The sequence below is a fragment of the Notechis scutatus genome, chromosome 3, assembly GCF_049901735.1.
Source record: "Notechis scutatus isolate UNSWTSFEM ecotype Mainland chromosome 3, rNotScu1.2, whole genome shotgun sequence".
Taxonomy (NCBI): Eukaryota; Metazoa; Chordata; class Lepidosauria; order Squamata; family Elapidae; genus Notechis; species Notechis scutatus.
This window is the reverse complement of record NC_142011.1, coordinates 145534925-145558619: the sequence shown is the minus strand read 5'-3', so window position 1 is coordinate 145558619 and position 23695 is coordinate 145534925. Positions and strand designations below refer to the sequence as shown.

Here is a 23695-nt window from a genome sequence, read left to right as displayed (position 1 = left end):
TGCTACCATAGGGACATGTATGGAATTGATAATAGTATTGATTAAATAACATAACTTTTCCTATTGTTTGAGAGAATCATGTATGCATTTGTTTTAATAAACCACAAAGCCTAAACCAAGTTTCTTCTTCACCGAAATGCATGGCTTTAAGGGACAAATAGCACCCATGTGTTTTAATGACTGTGTCAATTTTAAAAAAAAAAAAACACCTGCAGGTACCAAAAAAGCTCTTGTGCTTTTTTCATTAAGAAATAAGCTGTATTTTTAGTATAGTGGTTAATGCACCAGGCTAGAAACCAGGAGACTATGAGTTCTAATCCTGCCTTAGGCATAAAGCAAGCTGGGTGATCTTGCACCAGTCACTCTCAGACCTAGGAAGGAGGCAATGGCAAACTACTTCTGAAACCTTCCTAAGAAACCTGCAGGACTTATCCAGGCATTCACCAGGGGTCAAACACTGACTCAAACATTCACACACACTCACAAGCAATAATCAGATAATACATAGCCACCAACAAATCAAAACACAGTGTACAGTGGGCAGACCTAATCATTGGCCTAGTTCACAAACTGTGCTATGACATGTCCCATTAATGGTGAGGACCAAAACAAGATAATTTGATGCACTCTGGATTTTTTATTAGTCATGGATCAGAAAAGAAAAAGATTTTTCCTAAAATGTTTAGGGCAAAACACGGCATAAAAATTACTGTAAGGGTTAGGGTTCAGAAGAGGTGGAATTTACACTCTGTAACAGGGGTCTCCAACCTGGGCAACTTTAAGACTTGTGGACTTCAATTCCCAAAGTTCCTCAGCCAGCAAAAAAAGTCCACAAGTCTTAAAGTTGCCAAGATTGGAGACCCCTGCTCTATAACGCAGTAACTTTCCAGCTGCATGCATGCATTTAGGAAAGGAACGAATCTACCTTCTTCTCCCAGTATGTCAGAATTAAGGGCTAAATCGGAGGTATATAGGTAGTTCTTGATTGATGACAATTGAGCCCAAAATTTCTGTTGCTAAGTGAGATAGTTAGTCCAGTTTTGCCCCATTTTATTACCTTTCTTGCCTCGTTAAGTGAATCATTGCAGTTAAGCTAGTAACACAGTTGTGAAGTGAAACTAGTTTCCCCATTGGCTTTGCTTGTCAGAAGGTGGCAAAAGGAGACCTTCACAACTTCAGGACACTGCAACCATCATGAGTCAGTTGTCAAGTGCCTGAATTTTGATCATGTGACCACAGGGATACCACAACAGTCATAAGTGTGAAAAACGGTCGTAAGTTATTTTTTTCAATGCCGTTGTAAACTTCAAACAGTCAGCAAATGACCAGGGTTCCTGTATTGTCTGAATTCATTCGCCCTATATAAAAGGTCAATAGAGAACTCATCCTGTGCCTCAGGAACCTATCCTCCCCTGCTTTAAGCAACTTTTCCTGCTTTAAACAACTTTTCCTTTTCTCCAGCAAGAAGAAAAGGCTTGACAGCAGTTAGGACACAAACATTCCTTGTAGGACAAAATAAATAAATAAAAATAAAAATAAATCCACCCCTTTCAGGCCAGACAGGGGAAGTTGTTCACAAGAAGCGATGGACCCAGGAGAAGGAGGGAGACTGACAAAAGTGAAGGAGGAGGAGGAGGAGGGGAGAGAAGGAAGCAGAAAAGGGGACAAATTATTATGGCCCCTTCCTTGCACACAGTGTTAAAGGTGGTTCTGTGATCTCCAAAACTCGGACTAGTGCCACACCCTGAGTTCTTAAGTGAATTATTCAATCCCGGCGAGTCGTAGCTGAAAAGAAACAAAGAATGCAACCGGGATCCTGAGTAGACAGGATCTGCGTCCCTTTGAAACTACAGGTAGTCCTCAATTTACAACAGTTCATTTAGTGCCCTTCCAAGTTACAACGGCCCTGAAATAAGTGACTTAAGACCATTTTTCACACTTATGACTGTTGCAGCATCCCCCGTGGTCAGGTGATTTATATTCAGAGGCTCGGCAACTGATCCCCATTTAATGATGGTCACAGCCGTCCCAAAGGGGATCGTGTGATCCTCTTTTGCGACCTTCTGACCAGCGAAGTCAATGGGGAAACCAGATTCACTTAACAACTAGGTGACTCATTTAACAACCACGGTGATTCAGTTAACAACTCTGACAAGTTGTAAAATGGGGCAAAAACTTATTTCGCACATAGATTTTGGGCTCAACGGTGGCGGTAAGTGGAAGACTACCCGTATTCCACTTTCCACGCTTTTCCCCCGGGCGGGCAATCGCTCCCGCACTACTTCACGCCATTCCCCGTCCCTGACCATCGGACAACCCGCAGCCTTAAATTTGCTGCTCCGTTGGGCGGCTCCAAGTCTGCCGCCGTCCCTCTTTTCAGTCTTGACCCCGCCCCCCCCCCCGGCCCGATAGCTGCCTCCAGACGGAGAAAAGAGCGAACACGACCCCACGTATTGCGCCCCCCACCCCGCACCATCCCGACGCGTTCGATTGCGCTTGCGCCAGCCGCCCTCCCGGCTGGCGGCCTGAGAAAGTTCGCGCATGACTTTTAGCCGCCCTTTCGAGCAGTTGGCTGTGCCGTGGAGTCGTTCCCTCCCCGGTCGCTTCGCAGGGGCGAAGTCGCTCGGGTATTTCCGACAGCGGACCTCCCTGCCCTTCTCCCCCGCCCCCCGGAATCTCCACAGGGGGAAAGCAGGGACTGAGACGGGAGCCGCCGCCGCCGCCGCCGGCTCGGAAGCTGGAAGATGGCGGTGGCGGGGGAGAGGAGGAGGAGGAGGCGGCGGCAGCGGAGCTTGTCGCGCAGGCGAGGCTGAAGCGAGAGCGCCCTTGGGAAACTCTTCTCCCGCCGCGGCGGCTGCTCCTCCTCGAGCTTCGCGCGGCTCCCTCCCCGCCCACCCCCCACCCGTGACTTCCCCGCCTCGGGCCGGGATGAGCCTCGTCGGCGCCGCGCTGGTCGCGCTGCCCGGGCGGCTGCGGGCGAGTCGTTGCGAGCGGCTGCCGCGGCTCTGAAGGGTCCGCGGCCAAGGGGGGAAAAGGAGGCTCCGGACCTGCGTTCGCTTCTGCGGGGAGGATTCCCCCTCGCTTGCCGGGAAAGATGTCGGATACCAGGTGAAAGTGGCCGTCAGAGTCCGGCCCATGAACAGGCGAGGTAATAAATCCGATGGAAGAATCAAAACCGTGCACATTTCTCCCTGAAACGATCCCCTCTCCTCCTCCTCTTCTTCTTCTTCCCTGGCCAGGCTCTTTGCAGAATGCACTTGTTTGCAAAAGAGTTGTGGGGTGGAAGCAAAAAAAAGGGGGGTGTTCAGAGTTGCAGCTTTTCGGGAAAGGAAGGGGGGGTTGTTTGTCGTTCCCACCATTTCGGCAAACTCTTTGCAACGGCGGAAGGTCCGTGGGAAGCGGGCTGCGGAGCGCGATCCTGCGAAAAAAAACGGAGCTCTCGGATTGTGCCGGAGGAGCGCTTGGAGCAGAAATCCTCTCGAGTGTCTTGCTGGGCTTCAACCCCGCCGCGCTCCTTCTCAGTATTTGGGAGAACAACGCCCATCTTGCTTCCTTGGCTTTTCTACTCGTGAGTGGGGAATGGGGTTGTTGTGTTGTGTTGTGTTTTGTTTTGTTTTGGCTGGGCATGAGGGGAAAAAAACGGGAAAAGTTCCCGCTGGCTAGCAATGAAGTGTGTTGTAATCAATCAACCCATCCATCCATCCATCAATCACAAGAGAGCTGGGAGAAAAAAAGTATTCTTTGGGGCAGACAAAAGTTCTGAAGTGCCCTGTGTTACATTCTAGAGTTGGAGTTGAATACCAAGTGTGTTGTGGAAATGGAAGGGAATCAGACTGTCTTGCATCCTCCGCCTTCAAACAACAAGCAAGGAGAAAGCAGGTAAAAGAACAAAGCCAAACCTGTGTCCTGGAGCCCAGCAGCTTTTGTTATGGGCACATCAGTTGCTTCCTTAATCTGCCTCTGTTCCCAAAAAAAAAAAAAAGGTTTTGGCCATGATCCCTTTCTGGCTCATGCAGGTGCCAAATAGAAATAAGGTTAGTTAACCTGCAGAACATCAGAATATCCAGCTGCATGAATAAAAAGTTAATGCTGTCTTCTAAATGATTTGCATTACAGTAGTATGTGTGTGGGGTTTGGGGTTGATCTGAAAGATATTTAGAATTTCAGGCAGAAATGGAGGTTGTTGGTGCTTAAATGCAAAAGTTCGTAAATATGTGCAGAATGCCTCTCCTGGATTCCTTATTGATTGTGGTTTATTATAGTTGTAAGAATATATCTGGCATTTATTTATAAATCCTTGAAAAGAGCAATTGGAAATCATCCCAAATACCAAAATAACTTTAAAAATAGATCAGATTTCCCCCCATTCATTTGAGATTCATAAGGAGGACTTATGCAGCAAAGGTGCAGAAGGAAAATTTACATTTTCTACTTTTTGATAGTGATCTCCTGACTAAAATATGAATCTGTGTCTCTGTGAGTTTTTATTCAGTGGATCTGAGTTACAGCTTTCTTATAAAAAAGGAAAGTTATATTATTTGAACCTGTCTTTCAATGAAAATTATGTGTCTTAGTTATGGAGATGAGAGATAAATGACTATTTGATGTGTAAGGGATACTTCTGTATAATTTTATTATAGTGTTACTTTTATATTCCAGTATTTTCTATTATATCAAGACACTGTTCCAGGGAATTAAAGGAAATATTAGGTCTATGTGAAATTTGGATTCAGAGATTTGATTTGAAGGCAATTGATTTGACTCTCCTACTTGAATTACCTTTCCAAATCAAATCAGAAGGCCAAAATGAATGGCTTTAAATTTGTCTAAATTATTTCAAAGCCTCGGCATATGCCCAGAAAGATTTTTTTATTCAAATCAAAATTTAAACAATTGACCTGGTTAAGCTCCAGTAACTGAATTGGATTGATTTTCTGACTCTTTGATTCATCAAGTCAAATATTTTTCTAAATCAGATTCATTTGAATTGAATCAGGTTGATTATCTTTTTGAGCAATTGAGACTTTATTCTCTGTATCAATGCTATAGTAATTCTATAGTTAGTATGCATAGCTATGACTGATTTACAACATTATACTAGGAATGCAAGTCACTATAATGTAGAGTGTCACACTGACATCTGAATGTATTAAACAGTAGGGCTCCGTGTGGATAGTTTGCTTCAATGAAAGATAAAGCAAAGCTCACTCTGGAATCTGTTTCATGAAGAGACTTGGCTCCTTTACTTTCAGAATAAACTGAAGTGGCCATATTACTTTCCTCTCTTCTGCAGCATCCTGCAGTTCCTCTGGCGCTCATAATTGGCAGAAGTCTTCCAAGTCAGCTAGTAAAAGAATTAGAAGAAGTTTCTGCGCAAGTACAGTATCTTACGAAAACTGTACTAACTTTTGCAAGTGCTGAAGGAAATTGCAAAGGGATGTGTAATGTTTGTTTGTATGAACGTTAGTTGCTACATATTATTATGTCTGCAAATAGCTCGCCAGGTAGCTTAAACATATACAGGTAGTCCTCAACTTATGACCATTCATTTAACAATGGTTAAAAGTTATGACAGCCTTGGAAAAAGTGACTTATTGTCAGGTGCAAGAAACCAGAATCGCTAGTGAATATGCCCAGGTAGATATTTTTGTTGATCACTTATAGGAATCTTGTCAGATTGACTGCATTCCCTTGGAAATAGTCAGAAAAAGCTTCAGGGATTCTGAGATAGGTCAAGTCTGTGGAGGTTTCTGCAGTGCAAGGATTCTAAGCTTGGCCCCCTCTTAACACATCCCTCCAGTGTAGCTTGAGTTTCCACCACACTAATGTTTTGACCTCAGATATTTTCTCTCCCAAACTGATTCCATGCTGGAATGTCTCTTTATTCCCCCTAAAGGGATTTCCTCTCCTTCAGCTTGTGATTCCACCATACTTATAATTTGTACTCTACTTACAACCCTTGTATCACCTCTACAGTCATGTGGTCACAATTCAGGCAATTGGCAGCTGGCTTGCATTTACAGCCAGTTGCAGTGTCCTATGGTCATGTAATCGTGATTTGCAGCTTTTTTTTTTTTTTTTTGCCCATTTCTGGTAAAAAAAAAAGCCTTTTGGGAAGTTGGATTGACTCAAGAACTGTGTGATTTGCTTAACAACTACAAAAATTGTGGTAAAATTGGGCCTGACTCAACCTATGACCACAACAACTTAAAATGAAAATTCTGGTTCCAATTCTGGTCATAATGTGAGGACTATCTGTACAGTGTAGCCTAATAATTGAAATAAAGATTCACCATGAAACTATTGTGAAACAATGCAATAGGTGGATTAAATACTTGCTTTACAGCTTTTTCAGAAGAGAGAGCAACATAGGTTTCTTGCAGGAGGTAATTGCAGAGTCTGCTGCCCACTGATGAGAAATATCTATTCTCTCCTGCCCATTGATAGAACTTCAAATGGAAGTAAGTTGTGAATCAGACTTTTCCACTCTGTCACAACAATATTAGGTGTGGCTGCATTTTGTACCAGCCACAGGTTCCAAATATTTCTGAAAGCAGACCTGTATTTGGCAATAATATACCTGCTTTAGTAACATCTCCAGGTGTAGTATCACCAAAACCTGAGTGGCCATTTTTTGTGCCACAGTGACTAGCGGCCCAGGAGTAAAGACAATTCCAGAAGTGCTCTCAAGATTCTCATCTACCACTGACTTCATTGTAATTTGTTATCAATAGTCTAATGAAGCTATAGCCCAGTCCCATCAAAAATTAGATATATCCAAAGATAGTAAAAGTAATGAGCTTTAATATGTCCAGTTCTGCTTCCAAGATACTACTACTTTCTCTTTGTCTTGCTTAGTTGCATGGGCCATTTTTTTTTTTTTGTATTTCACATGTTCTTCCAATAAAGCTTACAATGTACAATGTGAACAGATGGACTGTTAGCTGACATTGATTTGGCTTCTATGTCTAAGAGAAGACTAAATTACTTGGGTCTTACCACTCTGAGTTCACTATTAATCATTACACCATGCTGGCGCTTTCATAGAATCAAGTTGATAACAACCAAATAAGTCTCATTGTAACACAATAATTTATATTTAAGATTTAATAATAATCTTGTGTGCTTAAGTCCTAATTGTTTTCTACAGTTTCCCGTGCAGATTGAAATGATTACCATATTTCATGTAGGAATGTGCCAAACATTTTGAGTTGAAACATCCAGTATCAAGTTCAAAATGGATTATTCAGATCAATCAGAAAATGTTTCAAGCTGAGAAGAGTTATTTCCAAGTTCAAAATAATTGCTTTAAGCTTGAAACAGGGCTTCTAAATTTTTACAGTAATTGATGCAATGTATTTTGGACATGAAATATTTTGATTTTAAAATGATGTGGATATCTCTAGCTCGACACCCGTGCTTCGCTACAAAACTATGTGGTCGGACTTATTTTGGGGGAGGAAAATAAGGAAAAAGAATTCTTCCTCTGCCTACTAACATCCATCGTTATTCATCAGGCTAGAGTTGAGGGCTGTTTGGAAACTGAAATAGTATTTGTGTGAGCAAGGAGACAGCAAGGAGCCTGGGCATGGCTTAGCTCAACTGTTCTGTACTAAAGCTGCTTGGTGCTGTGAAAGTAAAACTGAAACTGAAATTCCTCTCCTCTGTGTTTTGCATTTGGAACAGATTTCTTTTCAGGTGGGGAGGGGGGTAGAACTCCTTAGCATCAGAGCTTGTTAATAATAACACACAAAATACTGGTGCTCTGGTGGTCATTTCAAAAAATCCTTTCTTACCTAGCACCTAGAAGCCAAGAGGAACATACGTGCCAAATTTCAAGTTTGTAGGCTTTACAGAGTTTGTAGATTTTGTGATGATGCGTGAATGGTATTTCGCTTTTATACATATAGATTATAATGAGTTAAAAAAATTTTTTTCAGAGATTATATGGTACACATATATTTTAAAACAAGATACAGTATATTTAGATAACATTTTTAATTCTAACTTTTTAAACCTTTTCATTAGAAACAATATATGCCATGTATAGTGGCTGATGTGCTTATTTATCATAGCCTCAAGCTTTAGATCAAGTTAATAGGTAAAAGTTATAGCTGTGGTGAGTTAGTAGTTCACTGTAAAACCCTCAGTTTCATCTTATCTAAGTGGAGTGTCTGGTGAAATGAGACAGATACCAACTGTTTTTTTATCCAACATATTATCAGCCAGATAGAAGCTGCTATGCAGGCCCTCTTATAATATCACCTGCCAGAAGCAGTCGATGGAATAACAGCTGACTGCATCCTTAGCCTTTATTTATAGAAAACTAAAAAAAAAGTTATTCTGATTTCTTTTAAATTGCTCATCATGTTCATTTTTTCAGTTTATAAAATATTAACATATTGTTAAATATAAACATTTACCCATTAACCACGTTGCTTTTGTCTCAGATGTTGTGTGAGATACTAATTATTAGAGTGTTATTCTAAAATTATGAATTATTAAGACCCAGGTCCTAAGATGGCAGATCTGTGGCAATACTATTAAGATATTAAAATAGGGATCTTTTTTTAGAAAAAACTTTTTTTTTTCTGGTCATGGCCCTTATTTAGAAATATCATAGTAGTGGAAGTTACGGAGGCGGCTCCCCCACCCGAGAAGCAGCTAAAACGCTTCCACGGTTCCCGCCGCTTCTGCCGCTGTTATTGGAGACAGTGCTGGCGAGAGGGACAGCTGCAGCTCGGCCTGAGTGCTTGGAATGCAGGAATGGGCTGCGCACCGGGGCTTTTGCAAACTTGCAGAGCCCGAGGCTGGAGCACCAAGGGTAGCAGCAGCAGAGACGCTCGCTCGGCTCTTCTCGCGCCCACCCAGCTGCTCGGGATTAAACCAAAACGGAGTGCGCGGTGCTCCCAGGTACCTCAAAATCTTTTTTTTTCCTGTTGTTACGGGGACGGGGAAAAGCGGGAGCGACTCAGTTGCTGGAGACGGCGCTGGTGCGCAGAGGGGGGAAATTAATTCACCCCCGAAAAGATGTCCTCGCCGTTTTTGCGGGGCTCAAAAAAAAAAAAAGGCCCGGCCTTATTTTGTGAGAAATACGGTATATACACACACTGTATATATTCTCCTTTTGGATAGTGAAGTTTTCACTTTCCCCATCATAATCTTTTACATGCGACTGAATATAGATATATTAAGATATTTTAAGTCAACCTTTCCCTAAATTCTTAAATTATTTACTTTACTAAAAAGCACACTGGCAACAGCGAATGGCCTATTTAACGAAAAGAGACTTGGATGCATGCTTAAAATATCTTCCAGTGTTATAACCTTGTTTCAGTATCCTCTTGTTTCAAACGTACAGCAACTAAATGTAGCCCGTAAACTTTGGACCTGCTGAAACTTTGAACTTTCAAAAAAACATTATTTATTCAATGAATATAACATTGTGGCCCAGATGGACACATGCAGTAAACAATCACTCCCGTGCTGACATGGTCAGTTAAAACCATGGGGTTGTAATGTTCATTAAACAGTAAGCAAATGATAATGTTAGTGAGACTAGAACTGAACAACAGGGTTGTTCAGGGTTGAAGGAAAATTGATGCTTCCAATGTTATCAACAATTGATGGCAGTACTGATATGCTGGAAGCTGTGATGTGTTCTTTCACTTTAGTTGGCAAGAATTAGGGAGGAAAAGTTGCTATTATTTGTGAAATCGAAAACTGTAGTGAGTGCTTGTCAGCTGCTTTAGGGATATGCCATGGTTGCTGCCAAAAGAGGCTCTCTTAATGATATTCATTGCTGAATGCAGGTTATTTATGGTGGTGAGTACTCTATTGACGAGTACTGTGCACTACTGGACCAAAAAAATAAAGATGTGAAACAGGAAGATCTGATTTGTGTGATTTAGACTCAAGTGGAAGACCTGTGATGACAGCTAACAAGCTTCATATGAAAAAAGGTTGATATGATTACAGTCAGCAAAACAGTCGAAAGAAAATTTGTGTCAATCTTGGTATTTCACAGAAAAGTAATGGTTCCATTGTTCATGTTCTTCAATATTGGAAAGTCTGTCCAAAATAGGCTCTTCACATGCCCATGATAGAGATAAACAATTCACAAGTTGAAATTTGCTCACAATTGTTGTCATACTATCAGAATAAATATGAGGAATTTCTTCATAGTATCATGACAGCACCCTACCCATAGGCTAATTGTTATGACCCAGAAATGAAACGTCTATCCATAAAGTACCATCACAAAGTTGATAGAGAAAGAGAGAGAAATAGACCTCAGGTCTAATTGTGTATGGGAAGGTACATAGAATGTTATTTGTATCGATTTCCTTCAATCTGGCACCACAGTCAATTCAGTGCTACATTGTAACACTCAAAACTTTGAAACAACAGTTTAGTAGCATTCAGAAGCACAAAAATGAAATTTTGCTGCAGCATGAAAACACTGTGCCTCACAAGTCACCCAAGAAGCAGTTGTGATGTTAATTTTCACTGGTAGACTACGCAGGCTGGGTGCTTTGCAAATTCTATCTTTTTGCAAAATAGAAAAAATTCCATTGCGGGTATCTGACTCAAATGAAAAGATTGGAAGGTTTCTTTCATGATGGCTGTAAGAAGTTTGTCCCTTGTTGGCAGAAGTGTGGAGCAAATGGTTGTGATCATGTGGAAAAGTAAATACACTAACAAAAGGGCTTATTTCAAGAATTATTTTCCTGTTTCATTTATTAACATACCCCAAATTAAAACTAAAGATATGGAGGCGGAACAGTACTTTTCATTCAACCCATCGTATAATAGTATTTTTTTTTTACTTCCTTTAAATCATGTTTGATTCTTGTTCAGACTGCCTAGACAAGTCCTTGCAGTTTTCAGGACAGCATTTTTCAGAAGTGGTTTGCCATTGTCTCCTTCCAAGGGCTGAAAGAAAGTAGCTGATCCATGATCACCCAACTGCTTTGTGCCTAAAGCAGCAGTAGAAGTCATAGTCCCCTGGTTAATAGCCTGATACCTTAACCATTACACCAAATTGGCTCTCAGTAGTACTACGGTTACATGCTAAAATTTAAGCACTTCTGGATTTCAGAAGGGCACAATCATCATGGAAAGCAACAATGTACATTCAGGTTTACTGAATCACAGCTTGAATATAATTGCTGCTTTAATAGGTTTCGCAATTGCAGCTAATTGAAGGTATATACTATAGCATGGATCCACAGGGTTTTCCCCAAGCAATGCAAGTTCTCTAAATTAGCCATAGTTACAGAAAGTTCTTGCTACTCTTTGATTTCAGAAAGCTATCCCAAAGTAGAGAAGATAGCAAGAAAAAAAGCTGGCAAAAGCAGTAAGCACAATGGTACGTTTCATACACACACACACACATATATACAGATTACTCTACTAGCTCCTCTTTTTCACTTTATAACCTAAAAATACTGGACTCTGAACAACTGGTTTTTATCAGTCTTGTCTTGGAATAATGTTATAAATTAACATGCAATTTCAGGGAGAGGTCTGGCTATTTTTAAGCAGTTCTGTATCGTGGAAGTTCATGTCCTAACATTTGGCACTTTAATCCATTAGTCATACATACCTTAATCAACTTCTGGTTTGTGCATGTCATTGTTTCTGTCCATCCTAAGGTTAAAAGATTATTTGCTGGACAAGGCTGCAAAGAGGTTTCATTCCACTGAAACATACATTCTCTCTGGTTCAGCTAGCAATGTCCAAAAGTTGACGCAACTTCTACATATGGTATATCTGCAAATCTGAATGCATACTGACTCTTTGTATTTAAATTGTTTAAAGATTTTGAATAAGAAAATAATGAACATGAAATCGCAGAGGTTTGAATGCACTTTCAGACAGTATAACACCTCTCTTGGCAGAAATTAAATAATTCTACTCAGCTGAGTCTTTTTGTTGGATTCCCCCCCCCAATTTTTTCTTGCAGAAATATTCTTGTCTCCTTGGGGGTACCACATGTTGAGATTGCTCACAGATCTGCATTAATAATCAAAATATTCCAAAATCTTTACTTTTCTTTCTTGTAAATACTTCATGTAGATATGGAGGCGCCTTTCACCTAATTGACTTCTGAAATATCCAATCTTTTTTCAGCTTTAGTTTCTTCAGAGTGTGGGACATTACCTTCTAGAATAGCTTGATACACATTTTTTAGGACACTATATTTATCTGTGAAAAAAAATTGGCCAAGAGTTTTCTGCCAGTTTTCAGTTGAATTTACTGCGTTCTTCACACTAATGTTTTAACCGTAGAATAGCTAGTGGTTATCTAGTGGTGGTATGCTACCGGTTCTGCCGAGCCTGTAGCGCCGATGAGCAGTGGAGACCAAACTGGTTCTCTCTGCCACTCTGCTGTTGGGCCCACCCTCCCGGGCTCCCATACTTGCCTTTATCTTCTGCTTTTGAAGCGCAGCTGCTTTGCGCGGCACAGAAGAGTGCCGCGCGACAGCTGCTGAAGCAACCGGGAGAGTGCAGGCTTGCAGGAGGTGAGTCGGAACGCCTCTGCGCCTGCGCAAAGTGTGTGTTTGGTGTGCACGTGCACACGAAGTGTGAGCACGCACCCAAAGTGTGCCCAGCAAGCCACACCCACCGAACTGGTGGTAAAAGGTTTTGAATCCTACCACTGCCATTATCATAGCGGTTTTCATAATACATTGTTTCCTTCCACGAAAAAGCTGTCTTATCACATTAAATGCCACATGACAAATCCTTCTTATGTTCCATGCGACTCATCTCTCCACGCAAAGTACATACAGTATGTACAACTCATCACTAATCTTTCTTCAGGAGGAACAATGAGGGAAAAAAATGATTGATCAAACATTTTCCCCATCTGTTAAGCAATCATAACATAGACTACTGCAGAAATCATTTTATTGTTGAAAACCTGATGCTGAGTCTTAATCAGAGGTTCCAGATAGAATAGTGTACTAGTGGGATCTAAAACACAGGTAGTCCTTGACTTACAACTGGTCATTTAACTGTTCAAAATTACAGTTGGTCTGTTCATGAAACAGTAGCAATCTGTGATTCTCTCCCTCTCTCTTCCCCCCTCTCCCTTCCCTCTCTCTCACATGTTCTATAAATGACCATTTTCCTTCTTATTTAAAGAAGGAATTGTAGTTGCTAAATAAGAAAAGGGTGTAATGTTACTAGGGTGCTAAGCAGTTATTTTTTTTAATCTAAATCTTGTTGGTGCTACTTTTTTCCCACTATCAAAAACACATTTTTCCACCATCAATAAATATTAAATTCAACTATCTTTCACAATAGAAAAAAATATATTAAAGTGATTTAATAGTTACCAACACTAATCCGATTTCAATTCTTTTTAATGCTTACTCATCTTCCACTTGGATTTCCACACCACAGAAAATTACCAAAGGTAAGCAACTTATTTCTATTCTCTTTGATTTTGTAATTTCGAATCAAGATCTTTTGCTTACAGTGATACATAATACAGGTCTTAGTTTTAAGCACTAATAATGCCATTTTGCTTTCAGATCAATACTTTTGTAATCTAATGTGATTTAGTACAACTATCTGTATTTTGTTAATTTGTTAAAATGGGGACAGAGAAAGGGCTTCAAAGATATATACAAGAATCAATGAACAAATTTTCAAATAATACCGGTAGTAGATATTACGATACATTTTGAGGTGGATGTTCAACCATCTCTCCTTTTGTCCAATGTAGATTATATATTACTGATGGTCGGTTCAGATGGAATAGCGTCTAGTGCATGTCTATATTTGCTGCAATGTTCTATGGCATATTCAATGATTGTATGAATAATCTTGATATGCTTTCTTTTCACTTTTGTTTAAGAGATGAAAAAATGGGAAAATACTGTATACATATATACATGTGATTCGTTTTCTCTAATAAGCAGAAACATATATATCTTCTACTTGGATTTAGTTTTCATCTATGAAATAGAAGTGAGAGGCACTTAAATTGGAAGAGCAGACCAGGGAACAGGAATATTAATTTTCAGTTCAAATAATGCCATACCTTCTCTGAAACTAATACTGAAAGTATTTAAAATACATATACAGAGATATGAAAAAGTTTAGGCACCTCTAGTCAAATTCCATGTTTTAGTTAATTTCAAAATGAACAAAATCTGAGACAATCTCATATACTACAAATTTTAAGATTATATTTCTCTGAAAACCTTAATAATAGTTTTGGAATGCATCTCAGAGGTCATAGACATGAATATTTTGGAAATTTATAGGAAGATTTTAGACACACAGTATATACCAGGAGTACTAAGAATCTTTTCTGCAAGTAAGAGTGGGAAAAATTGCAAAATTAGGCACAGAAAGATTTTTACAAAAAGTTTGGAAACTCTTGTTTCTACAAAAAGAGATGGTGTAAAATATAAATTTAAAGGATCCTAAACTTTGCTTGTCGTATCCAATTTTCATTTCTGGAATCTGCACACAGTTGCATATAAAAAGTATCTGTTCACTTATGAATTTGTTGAAATACATAGTTTTTATTAGTGGCTGGGTACCTAAACTTTCACATACAACTGTATTCATACTAACCTCTAGTAGAGCTATGATAGCAGGAATCATGTTCATATTATTTTCTATGAAAATGCACAGTAATTTAAATTTGAATTGAAGATTAAATTATAACTAATACACTATATAATATAGGGGAGTACAACTCTTCAAACAGAATGCAAAATGGAGCTCAAATCTTGAAGGCCCAAGCTCTATTCCCCCAACCTGCCAGAGCAGTTCCCTTCCCTTCATGCTGAATTCAACAGGCAACACTTTAACTCCATCTTCTTATTAATCTGGGATGTTGCTTAATGACCACAACCAGGAGTGCCATAATTGCAGTCATTGAGCAAAGCAGTCATGTGGACATCTAGCTTAATGACCATTTTTGCTCAACAATCAAGGTTCAATTTTTGCTCATAAATTGAGGACGACCTGTATTCGGATATGTTCCTATCAATCTCCTTATTTAGCCTCTCCTGCCAAATCTTTTTATACTGAATTATACATTGTTAACTATGTAAAAGTACCTTTAGTTAGATGCCAACTAGAATCCAACTATCTTGACTTCCAAACCTACTTGTCCCTCAGCATGGATCAGGGTTGCCAATCCAGATGGGCATTGTCATGTAAAACATCAGGTTGTTTTGCAGAAAGCAAGGGGGGAAGGCATACTTCTCTTCTAATCCCATATAGCAAAAGTTCTGTGGGGCATGGGTTGGGCTCTGAGAAAATGACCAGGTCAAAAATACCCAGTGAGTTTTCATGGTTGAAGATGGACTAGAACCAGGGTCTTTCAATACTCCTCCAGGACTTTATCATTACTGCCCTAAACACTGTAGCTACTTAGTGAAGAGAATAGGACTCGTATGAAATCTTCACTAGAAATAAAGGATAAGCATATTAGACTGGATTTTAAGTGTCTTATTTTTGATAAGAAATTAGTTGAAATAATCAAAGGGAAACTAAGAACTAAGTATGTAAGCTTAATTAATTTTTTAAACTTTTAAAAATATGGTTTGAGTTCATATTAGTGCAAGTAGTGATATAAAGTATATTTACCCACAGGTATTTGCCTTTGATTACTGTTTCTGGTCTATGGATGAATCAAACACTGCCAAATATGCAGGTATGATTTTTAATTACTACTATCTTTAGCTGATTCAAAAATTTCTTATCCATTCCTGTATAACATAAAACATTGATTTTTTTTTTGCTTTCTCAATTGTTATGGTATTTGTGTTAATATATTTGGGCTGTACAGATAATCCTCATTTACTGACCATTTGTTCAGCAGCTGTTCAAAATTGTGGTGGTGCTGAATGAGTGATAAACTGTTTCTCGAAGTTTCATTCACATTACAATGCTGCCACAATCATATAAGTGTGGTTTGGGAGCTTGGCAACCAGCTTATACTGACAATGGTTGCAGCATCCTGTGGTTATGTGATTGCCATTTGGCAAAGCAAAGTCATTAGAGAAGCCCGTAGGGAAGGTTGCAAGATGATCTGTTAAGTCCTATCAGCTTTCCAATCCTTGGCCACACACTCTCAGCCAAGGATCAATCCTAACAAATTGCCGTTTAAATCCTCAGTTGCAACAACTCACGTGCTAGCTTTGCATTAACTAAATTTTGGATTCCATTAAATGAACTGGTATCAATTTACAATTCACGCTAAATTGTATGCTGCATTATTTGTAGTTGCGCTAATCATGAGCTTATCTGTATTTGCTCCTTCCATATATCACTAGGCTAGCCCAAGCGTTCTGCCATCTTTAGCCTTCTTTATTAATCAGGGACAGCATGAGTTCTATCCTTTTCTTTCCATCAGCCGGTGGGAACATATCAACTTCAGCCAATAGAACAGCAAGAGGCTATGGTTGATTCTCTGACATGTACACATCAGTAAAAACTAAAAACAAACAAAATAATGGCTCCGCAGAATCTAAGTCACTTAGATGAGATAGGCAGCATAGAAATACAGAGAGTTCTTGACTTTTTTGACAGGTTAGTCCTTGTGGTATGACCACAATTGAGCCCAAAATTTATGTTGCTAAATGAGACAGAGTTTTGTCCCATTTTAGGACCTTGCTTGCTACAGTTATTTAATGAATCACTGCAGTTATTAAATTAGTAACACAGTTGTTAAGTGAATCTGGCTTCCCCATTGATTTTGCTTCTCACAAGGTTGCAAAACGCAATCATATTACCTGGAACGCTATAACTGTCATAAATATGAACCAATGTGTTCCAACAATTAGAATTGCTATCGGTAAAAGCAACAGTGGTAGCTCCATGAATGATACAGAGGGGGCAAAGTGCATTACAGTATAGATAATTCCATCTCAGTTATTTCCTTTTTTTTCTCTATTGTAGATCAACAAGTTGTGTTTAAGTGCCTTGGAGAAGGAATTCTTGAGAAAGCCTTTCAGGGATATAATGCTTGCATTTTTGCATATGGACAAACAGGTAAGAGTTGTATTTATAAGTTCCAAACGGAAATGATATATTTTGCGGAGGTTGTCACCATCTTCTGGGAAAGACGAACCACTCACCAGTGTCTTCTTCACTGTGTTAACTCTCCTTAAGGTCAGGACTTGACTTAGGTCCAATAATGTCATCCTCCCTCCTCACCATTTGCCTTAATATGGCTTTTTTTTATATATAAACAGAAAGGCCCTGTCCTCTCTTGAATTATTTCGGTCTGGGGTTTTTTTTCTGCATTTTTCAATCTGTTCTCCTTTTGTTATCTTGCTTTAACCTTGGTGATTCTCTGGAATGGGTCCCCAACCAGGCCATGGACTGGCACTGGGCCGGAAACCGGGCCACACGAATAAGTGAAGCCCCATTGGATGCAGGCAGCATGCGAAACCCCACTCCCTCCAATGTGCAGAAAAATATCTCTCCATGAAACTAGTCCCTGTTGCCCAAAAGGTGGGGGTAGGCGGGCGCTCTTTTAGAACTCTTGGAGGCTTTCAATACAATCAGGCATGATATTTTTCTAAGTGAGTGGTCAGGGCTGAGCCTTGGGGCATACTTTTGCATTGTTTCTGATTTTTCTGTTGGGTACTAAGAAAAACTATTTGACAGGATTATGTGGAGATCTGGAACTGAAAGGTAAAATGTGATTGTGAGTATGTGTGGACTTACATGTAGCATCTTTTGGGAACACCTTAAAGCAGCCATTTTTTTTTTTCCTGAGCTTGTGAATCTTCCCTCTGTAGCTAACATGCATTCTTGGGAAATGATACTTTGTTCTATGCTACCTCCTTAACTCAAATACACGTTTTTCCTGAGATGGTACAATTTATACTGTTTATTATTTGTTACTTATCATTTTCGAAAGAGACATCGATTGATAACTTTTCCATTTTTAAATATAAAATGCATCTTTATATTCCTCTTTTAGGCTCAGGAAAATCCTTCTCAATGATGGGAAATGCGGAGCAGTTGGGTCTGATCCCGCGCCTCTGCTGTGCTTTATTTCAGAGAATCACTTTAGAACAAAATGATTCACACACTTTTAAAGTGGAGGTGTCCTATATGGAAATCTATAATGAAAAGGTCAGAGATCTACTTGACCCTAAAGGGTGAGTTACCCCCCCCCAACCCTTTTTAATTTAAATGTATAGGGGAACATTGGTACATATTTTTTAGTTTCGCTTTATAGTTTGTATTTTGCATTGTTTTCCTAATAGTATATAAGAATAACACTGATAATATTTGTTTACCCTGCTAGTTGCTGTGGTAGATTCAAAAAAAGAATTCCTTTTTAATTTGAGATTCAATTACACATCATGACTGTGTCACTCCATCTTTAAACTTAACTGTTCTTAATGAGGAAAATGTGTATGGACAAGAATGGGAACTGTTTTCTTAACTGACAGCATTTCCATTTGTTGCACTCTACCACCACTTTATCTAAATTGGAGAAACCAGTTTGAAGTCACATCTCTGCTGCTGGGATGTGTAGTGTAAGCCTGATCCTGTTCATTACAGAGAGCTATGGTTATTCAAGCAGAATTGTCAAGAGTCTCTAGTGAGTAATGTTTATTAAGGCTGCTACTTGTAAGATTTTGTCTTAAAAAAGAGTATACAGATGCCAATTTTAATGGAAAAATGGGATTTAAAAAAAACATTTATGGAGATGTTAGAAAAGTTATTTAGTACTTTTAAAAAATTTGTAAAGGAACCAGATTTTTTTCAAGGAGGGTGTTAATTTCATTGTTTTGTTTTCTGTTTCCTGCCTTTTTACAGTGTATATATGAAAATATTTTTAATAAAAATCTTTATATTTCTGATAAATGAATTTTCCTTTTGAGAACAAGTTTATATGTTCATTGCCTACAATGAGTTAATTTTACTGATTCATCTTCCTAACAAAGTTTAAATTTTAACAATATTTTTGTCTTAAAGGAGTCGGCAATCCCTCAAAGTTCGTGAGCATAAAGTTTTGGGTCCATATGTAGATGGTTTGTCTCAACTAGCTGTTACTTGCTTTGAAGTAAGTAAAGTGTAAGAATTTGGTCAATATAACGGTATTCCTGGGTTGAAGAATGAGTTTGCACTTCAATGCTTGTACTGCAGGGTGAGAAAAGAAGAATGGGGGCTAATTTATATAAGGACAGTATATGTAAGAAAGTTATTTGTGGTAAGATAGATTCACTTGCATAAAAAATATGCATGTGTTAAACATATTTGTTAAAAAAACAGACAAGGAAAATGCATTAGAAGAGAAAATATAAGTTATATAAGTTATTTGCAGTAATTAGTATTTAAACCACATTAGCCACTAATACATTTTAGATGTACTGATAACTAAACAGGTTTTGTTTAAAACATTTATATTAATGTATTCATTTTCAGTTGACTAAGCTATTTTGGAGGTACGTTTTGAATTAGTATAGCAAACATCAAACAATTTTATATATATAAATCATGTATGTATGTATGTATGTATGTATGTATGTATGTATGTATGTATGGTATTCAGCTTTGTTCGGGTATTTTCCCAAGTCATTATAGTTGTGCTTTTAAAGTTGTAGCAACGTTTCGGCAGAATCTCATCTGCCATCATCAGGCTTCTGTATTGTGTTCGTCTGTGAGTCAGACTTTTACAGTTGTTTCAGTTTTAAATTTGGGGCTAGCCTACTGCTGTGCCAGAATGGTTTTTTCTTCATCCTGATTGGTTGGGAGTCTTGGTCTGTGTTTATTGGTAAGTAAAGCAAAACAGCATAAAATTGTATTTACAATCATGGAAATATCATTATCTCTCTAGAATTATTTTGAACAGCAACCTCAGAGAATAGATCTTAACCATACTTTAGATGGAACTTTAGTAAATGTAGAGTGGAAGAGTTCCATAAGAGTGAAAAAATACACATATAATATGCATATAATGTTTTAAGTTTTTATTTGTTTGTTTACATCTAAAATGATAGGTTTATATAAATTGAAAATGCTGCAACTGGAAAAAGGAAATTGTAATGTGCAATGTTTTATGTTATTCATCAGGATATAGAGTCACTAATGTCAGAGGGAAATAAGTCCCGGACGGTTGCAGCAACCAACATGAATGAAGAAAGCAGCCGTTCTCATGCTGTATTTAATATTATCATTACTCAAACACTTTATGATCTGCAGTCTGGTGTAAGTGAATTGAATATAAAGTCATGTTATTATTTGAGTAATATATTGAAAAATTTAAACCTTGTCCAGTTATTTTCAGTGGTATTTGCCTAAAATTGTATAAATAACAATGTAAAACATGAATGTATGTCCAATGAAATTTCTACTGTTGTAGGTATAAAGATTATTTTTTAAATCTAGAATAAAGGCTAAAGTGACACTAGGTGATAAAACAGTTTTAAGATTAAAATGCTTGGACAGTTAAATTCAGCCAAAGTAGTCTCTAATATTATAAGATTTTTAATGCATACTACAGTTTATTTTGCATTAAATATCAGAATAAATATTGAATTATAAAGATCCAATATGACACTTAACCACATTTATTTGATATAGCTTTTCAATGTGTGCCTATGCAACTAAACAAAAATGGGTGCAATTCTGTAATCCAGAACTTTACATAAGTAATTTATTGAAGGGTGTTGGTTAATAATCATACCTTAGGTCTGTGATTTGATACTTTTTGGACTCTTATGTGTCAGAAATTCAGAAAATGTTTACCTTTGACTTCTGGCATGTCATATCACCACCTGCATCTTGGCCCAAAGAGACCTTTCAGGATCTCTTCTCCAGACTCTCCTCTCCGTTCTCTGAACCCTCAAAAGTCACAGGAGGGCCCCCCGCAAGGCTTCTGCAACTTAGAAAATTGTGTGAGAATCCTCGCACGATTTTCAGATGCCTCAGAAGGTTGTGCAAGAGAAAGACCCTCTCAGATGAGCTTCAGAGGGTCTGGAGGCCTGGCATATGTCACCAGACATGGTGTGGTATGTCACCTGTGATATGCGTTTCATAAATTTGCTATCACTGCCTTAGGTATTTGGTGGTAAAGAGAGTGAAGTCAGTAAAGGGAAACTCAACCATTTGGGCATCAAATTTCAGCAGTGAAATTTCTTGTTGCTGGATGTGATCAGTGAGGTACTGTGGATTACACGTGTCTTGTCGGTTTTTACTTCTGTAAATCTCCATGTCCATTAAGCTTCACCTTTTTTCCTTTCTTTTTTTTCCTGTTTAGAACTCTGGAGAGAAAGTAAGCAAAGTTAGCCTGGTTGATCTGGCTGGTAGTGAGAGAGTATCTAAAACAGGAGCTGCGGGAGAACGTTTAAAGGAAGGCAGCAACATAAATAAGTAAGGCACTGATGAAACTATATTATCCAAGTAAATTGATTCTAGCTGCATTTATTGGAAGGCCTTTTCAAATCAAGTTTCTGGTCATTTTGCTACATGATAATTGTGATTTTATGTCTTGGATGTCTTACTTTTTTTTTTTCCTGCGTTTATTTTCTATTGAGGAGCTAGAACTATAATTTAAACCGGATCTTCTGCCTTGAAACAAATTCACTGAAATCAACCCAAGCAGTTTTTGGTATGGCAACAAGCAGGGGTGGGCTTCAAAAATTTCAGCAATGGGTTCTCTGCCTGGTTGCTAAGTGGCATGGCCATGGTCTCCTGCATCACAGCTCGGGGAGGGGGCGTTTTTGCCTTCCCCAGGCTCCAGAGGCTTTCCTCGAGCCTCTGCGAGGGCGAAAATTGCTTTCCCCGGGCTCCGGAGGCCAGAAACAGGCCCACTTCCAGGACTTCTGGGAGGCCCATTTCCCCCCCACCCCGAGCCTCTGCGTGGGTCCTGCACTTACCTCGCATCCAAAACGGGTCGCGTGGAGACTCCTGGGAGGAGTGGGAGGGGCCAGCCAGGGGTGGGATTTGGCAGTTCGCCGACCCAACATTAAGGTTATCAACGGGTCTGCCTGAACCCGGGTGAACCCGTAGCAGCCCACCCCTGGCAACAAGGAGAAATTAGGTTTATGAATACGAAGTTTTTCAAACTATTCTTTCTGTGGGGTTTTAAAATACAATTACAAAATATAAAAATAATGAACCGAGTAGAGGGTCATGTTTTCAAAATGTATAGCTATTAAATAAATGGGAAGAATCGTAACTGAAGGGCTGCTTCACATAATTAATGTACTTTTCAGAAACAAGTAAATGAAAGAAACAAGTTTTAACTAAGTAATTTTTTTTCAAAAGAAAAAGTTCTGATCCAGAAACTTCCGTATTTGCCTTAAAACTATCTTATTTGCTTCCACTAAAGCTATTTGCACTGTGGTCTTTTTTAATGAAACAAAGGATGGCTTATAAAATAATTATTTCTTACATGCTTTTTAGCAGACCTATTTTATTATATATTTGAATGCACGTGCCTATTTCCTCTTAATTCATTTTTTTTCAAGCAGTGTTACCATACATTTAGACTTGTAGAATTTGAAAATAGCCATAGATCATGTTTTCTGTTTCTTCAGCCCTGTCTTGTATGAAAGCCTCTCTCCTCCTTGTCTGGGTTCGTTATGATGATGCATTTTATCTGAATCAGCACTGTCCAACATTTTGATCAGTATTAAGCTTTTAATCAGGCCTGCAGCTTCTGCCATTATTACAGGCATTTTCCAGTAATTTGATCAAGCATATGTATCCACAGTGTAGTTCTGTGTATAATTACTTAAAAGTAAGCCCCAGTGAGCCCATGGGATTTTTTTTTTCTTTCAGGTAAGCAATTTTATACTACATAAGATTGGAATGCTGCATTGTGAAGTGTAGCAATTGCCAAAAGGCCTCTTTCAGTTTCTAAATGGCTTATGTGTATCTTGATTTGAATTTTGATTTTATGACAATTGGTTTTTGGTTTTTTTTGCAAGATGAGACAGTAAGTCTTTATAAAGCCCTTTTCTTATAATTATCCTTTAATCTAACCTGAAAGTACTTCAGGTCAGCCACAGTAATTGAATTTGAATTATCAAATGTTTACAGCAGATCTTAGTATTCATTTAATTCTAAGGATATAATAATAACCCTCATGGGTTAGCCTAAGGCCATGGTGGCGAACCTATGGCATGTGTGCCAGAAGTGGCATGCAGAGCCATTACTGCCAGCACGCGAGACCTTTACCAGAGCAGACCTACCGCACATGCACGCACGCCACCTGCCCGCCAGGTGATTGTCGGGTATCTGGTGTGCACGTTCGGGGGGCGCGGCGCATGTGGGGGCATGTGCGTGCATGCGTAGAAATGCATGGCATGGAGATCACGTGAGCATGCGCAGAGATGTGCCGCGTGTGGGTTGCATGTGCATGCACATGCGCGGGGGGCGTGTGGGTTGTGCACATTGCCTTCTGGTTGATGGCACACGAGCGTGCGCATGCGAGCATGCACACAATTATTGGCATGAGCCCAAAAAGGTTAGCCACCACTGGCCTAAGGCTATTTTTAGTACTTAGTTTCTTTGGGAGGCTCATAAGCAATAAGTGAATGTATGCTGTTCTCTAGCTCTGCTCCCACTCTTGCTGATACTTGAGGTCTACTACTATTTCTCAACTGAAGGTAATGTTGAGGTTTCAGAAATGATAGCCCTCAGTATACTTGCATATTTTTCCAGTCCCCTTTTAAAGATGACTATTACCA

General features: G+C 39.1%; 1 protein-coding gene across 15 annotated transcripts in view; it reads left to right on the top strand.

Annotated features, from left to right (window-relative positions):
* The first annotated feature begins 2679 nt into the window (after positions 1-2679).
* The window catches only part of KIF13A (kinesin family member 13A), a 69976-nt gene continuing 48960 nt past the window's right edge, over positions 2680-23695 (top strand). For all 15 annotated transcript variants that reach the window (XM_087961377.1, XM_087961372.1, XM_087961371.1 and 12 more), the window contains exons 1-9: positions 2680-3148; positions 3786-3879; positions 13413-13425; positions 15627-15687; positions 16935-17027; positions 17968-18148; positions 18975-19062; positions 20073-20207; positions 21259-21371. In XM_087961377.1, the coding sequence (XP_087817503.1) occupies positions 3136-3148; positions 3786-3879; positions 13413-13425; positions 15627-15687; positions 16935-17027; positions 17968-18148; positions 18975-19062; positions 20073-20207; positions 21259-21371 (791 nt within the window). In that variant the 5' untranslated portion in view covers positions 2680-3135. The remainder of the gene's footprint in view (positions 3149-3785; positions 3880-13412; positions 13426-15626; positions 15688-16934; positions 17028-17967; positions 18149-18974; positions 19063-20072; positions 20208-21258; positions 21372-23695) is intronic.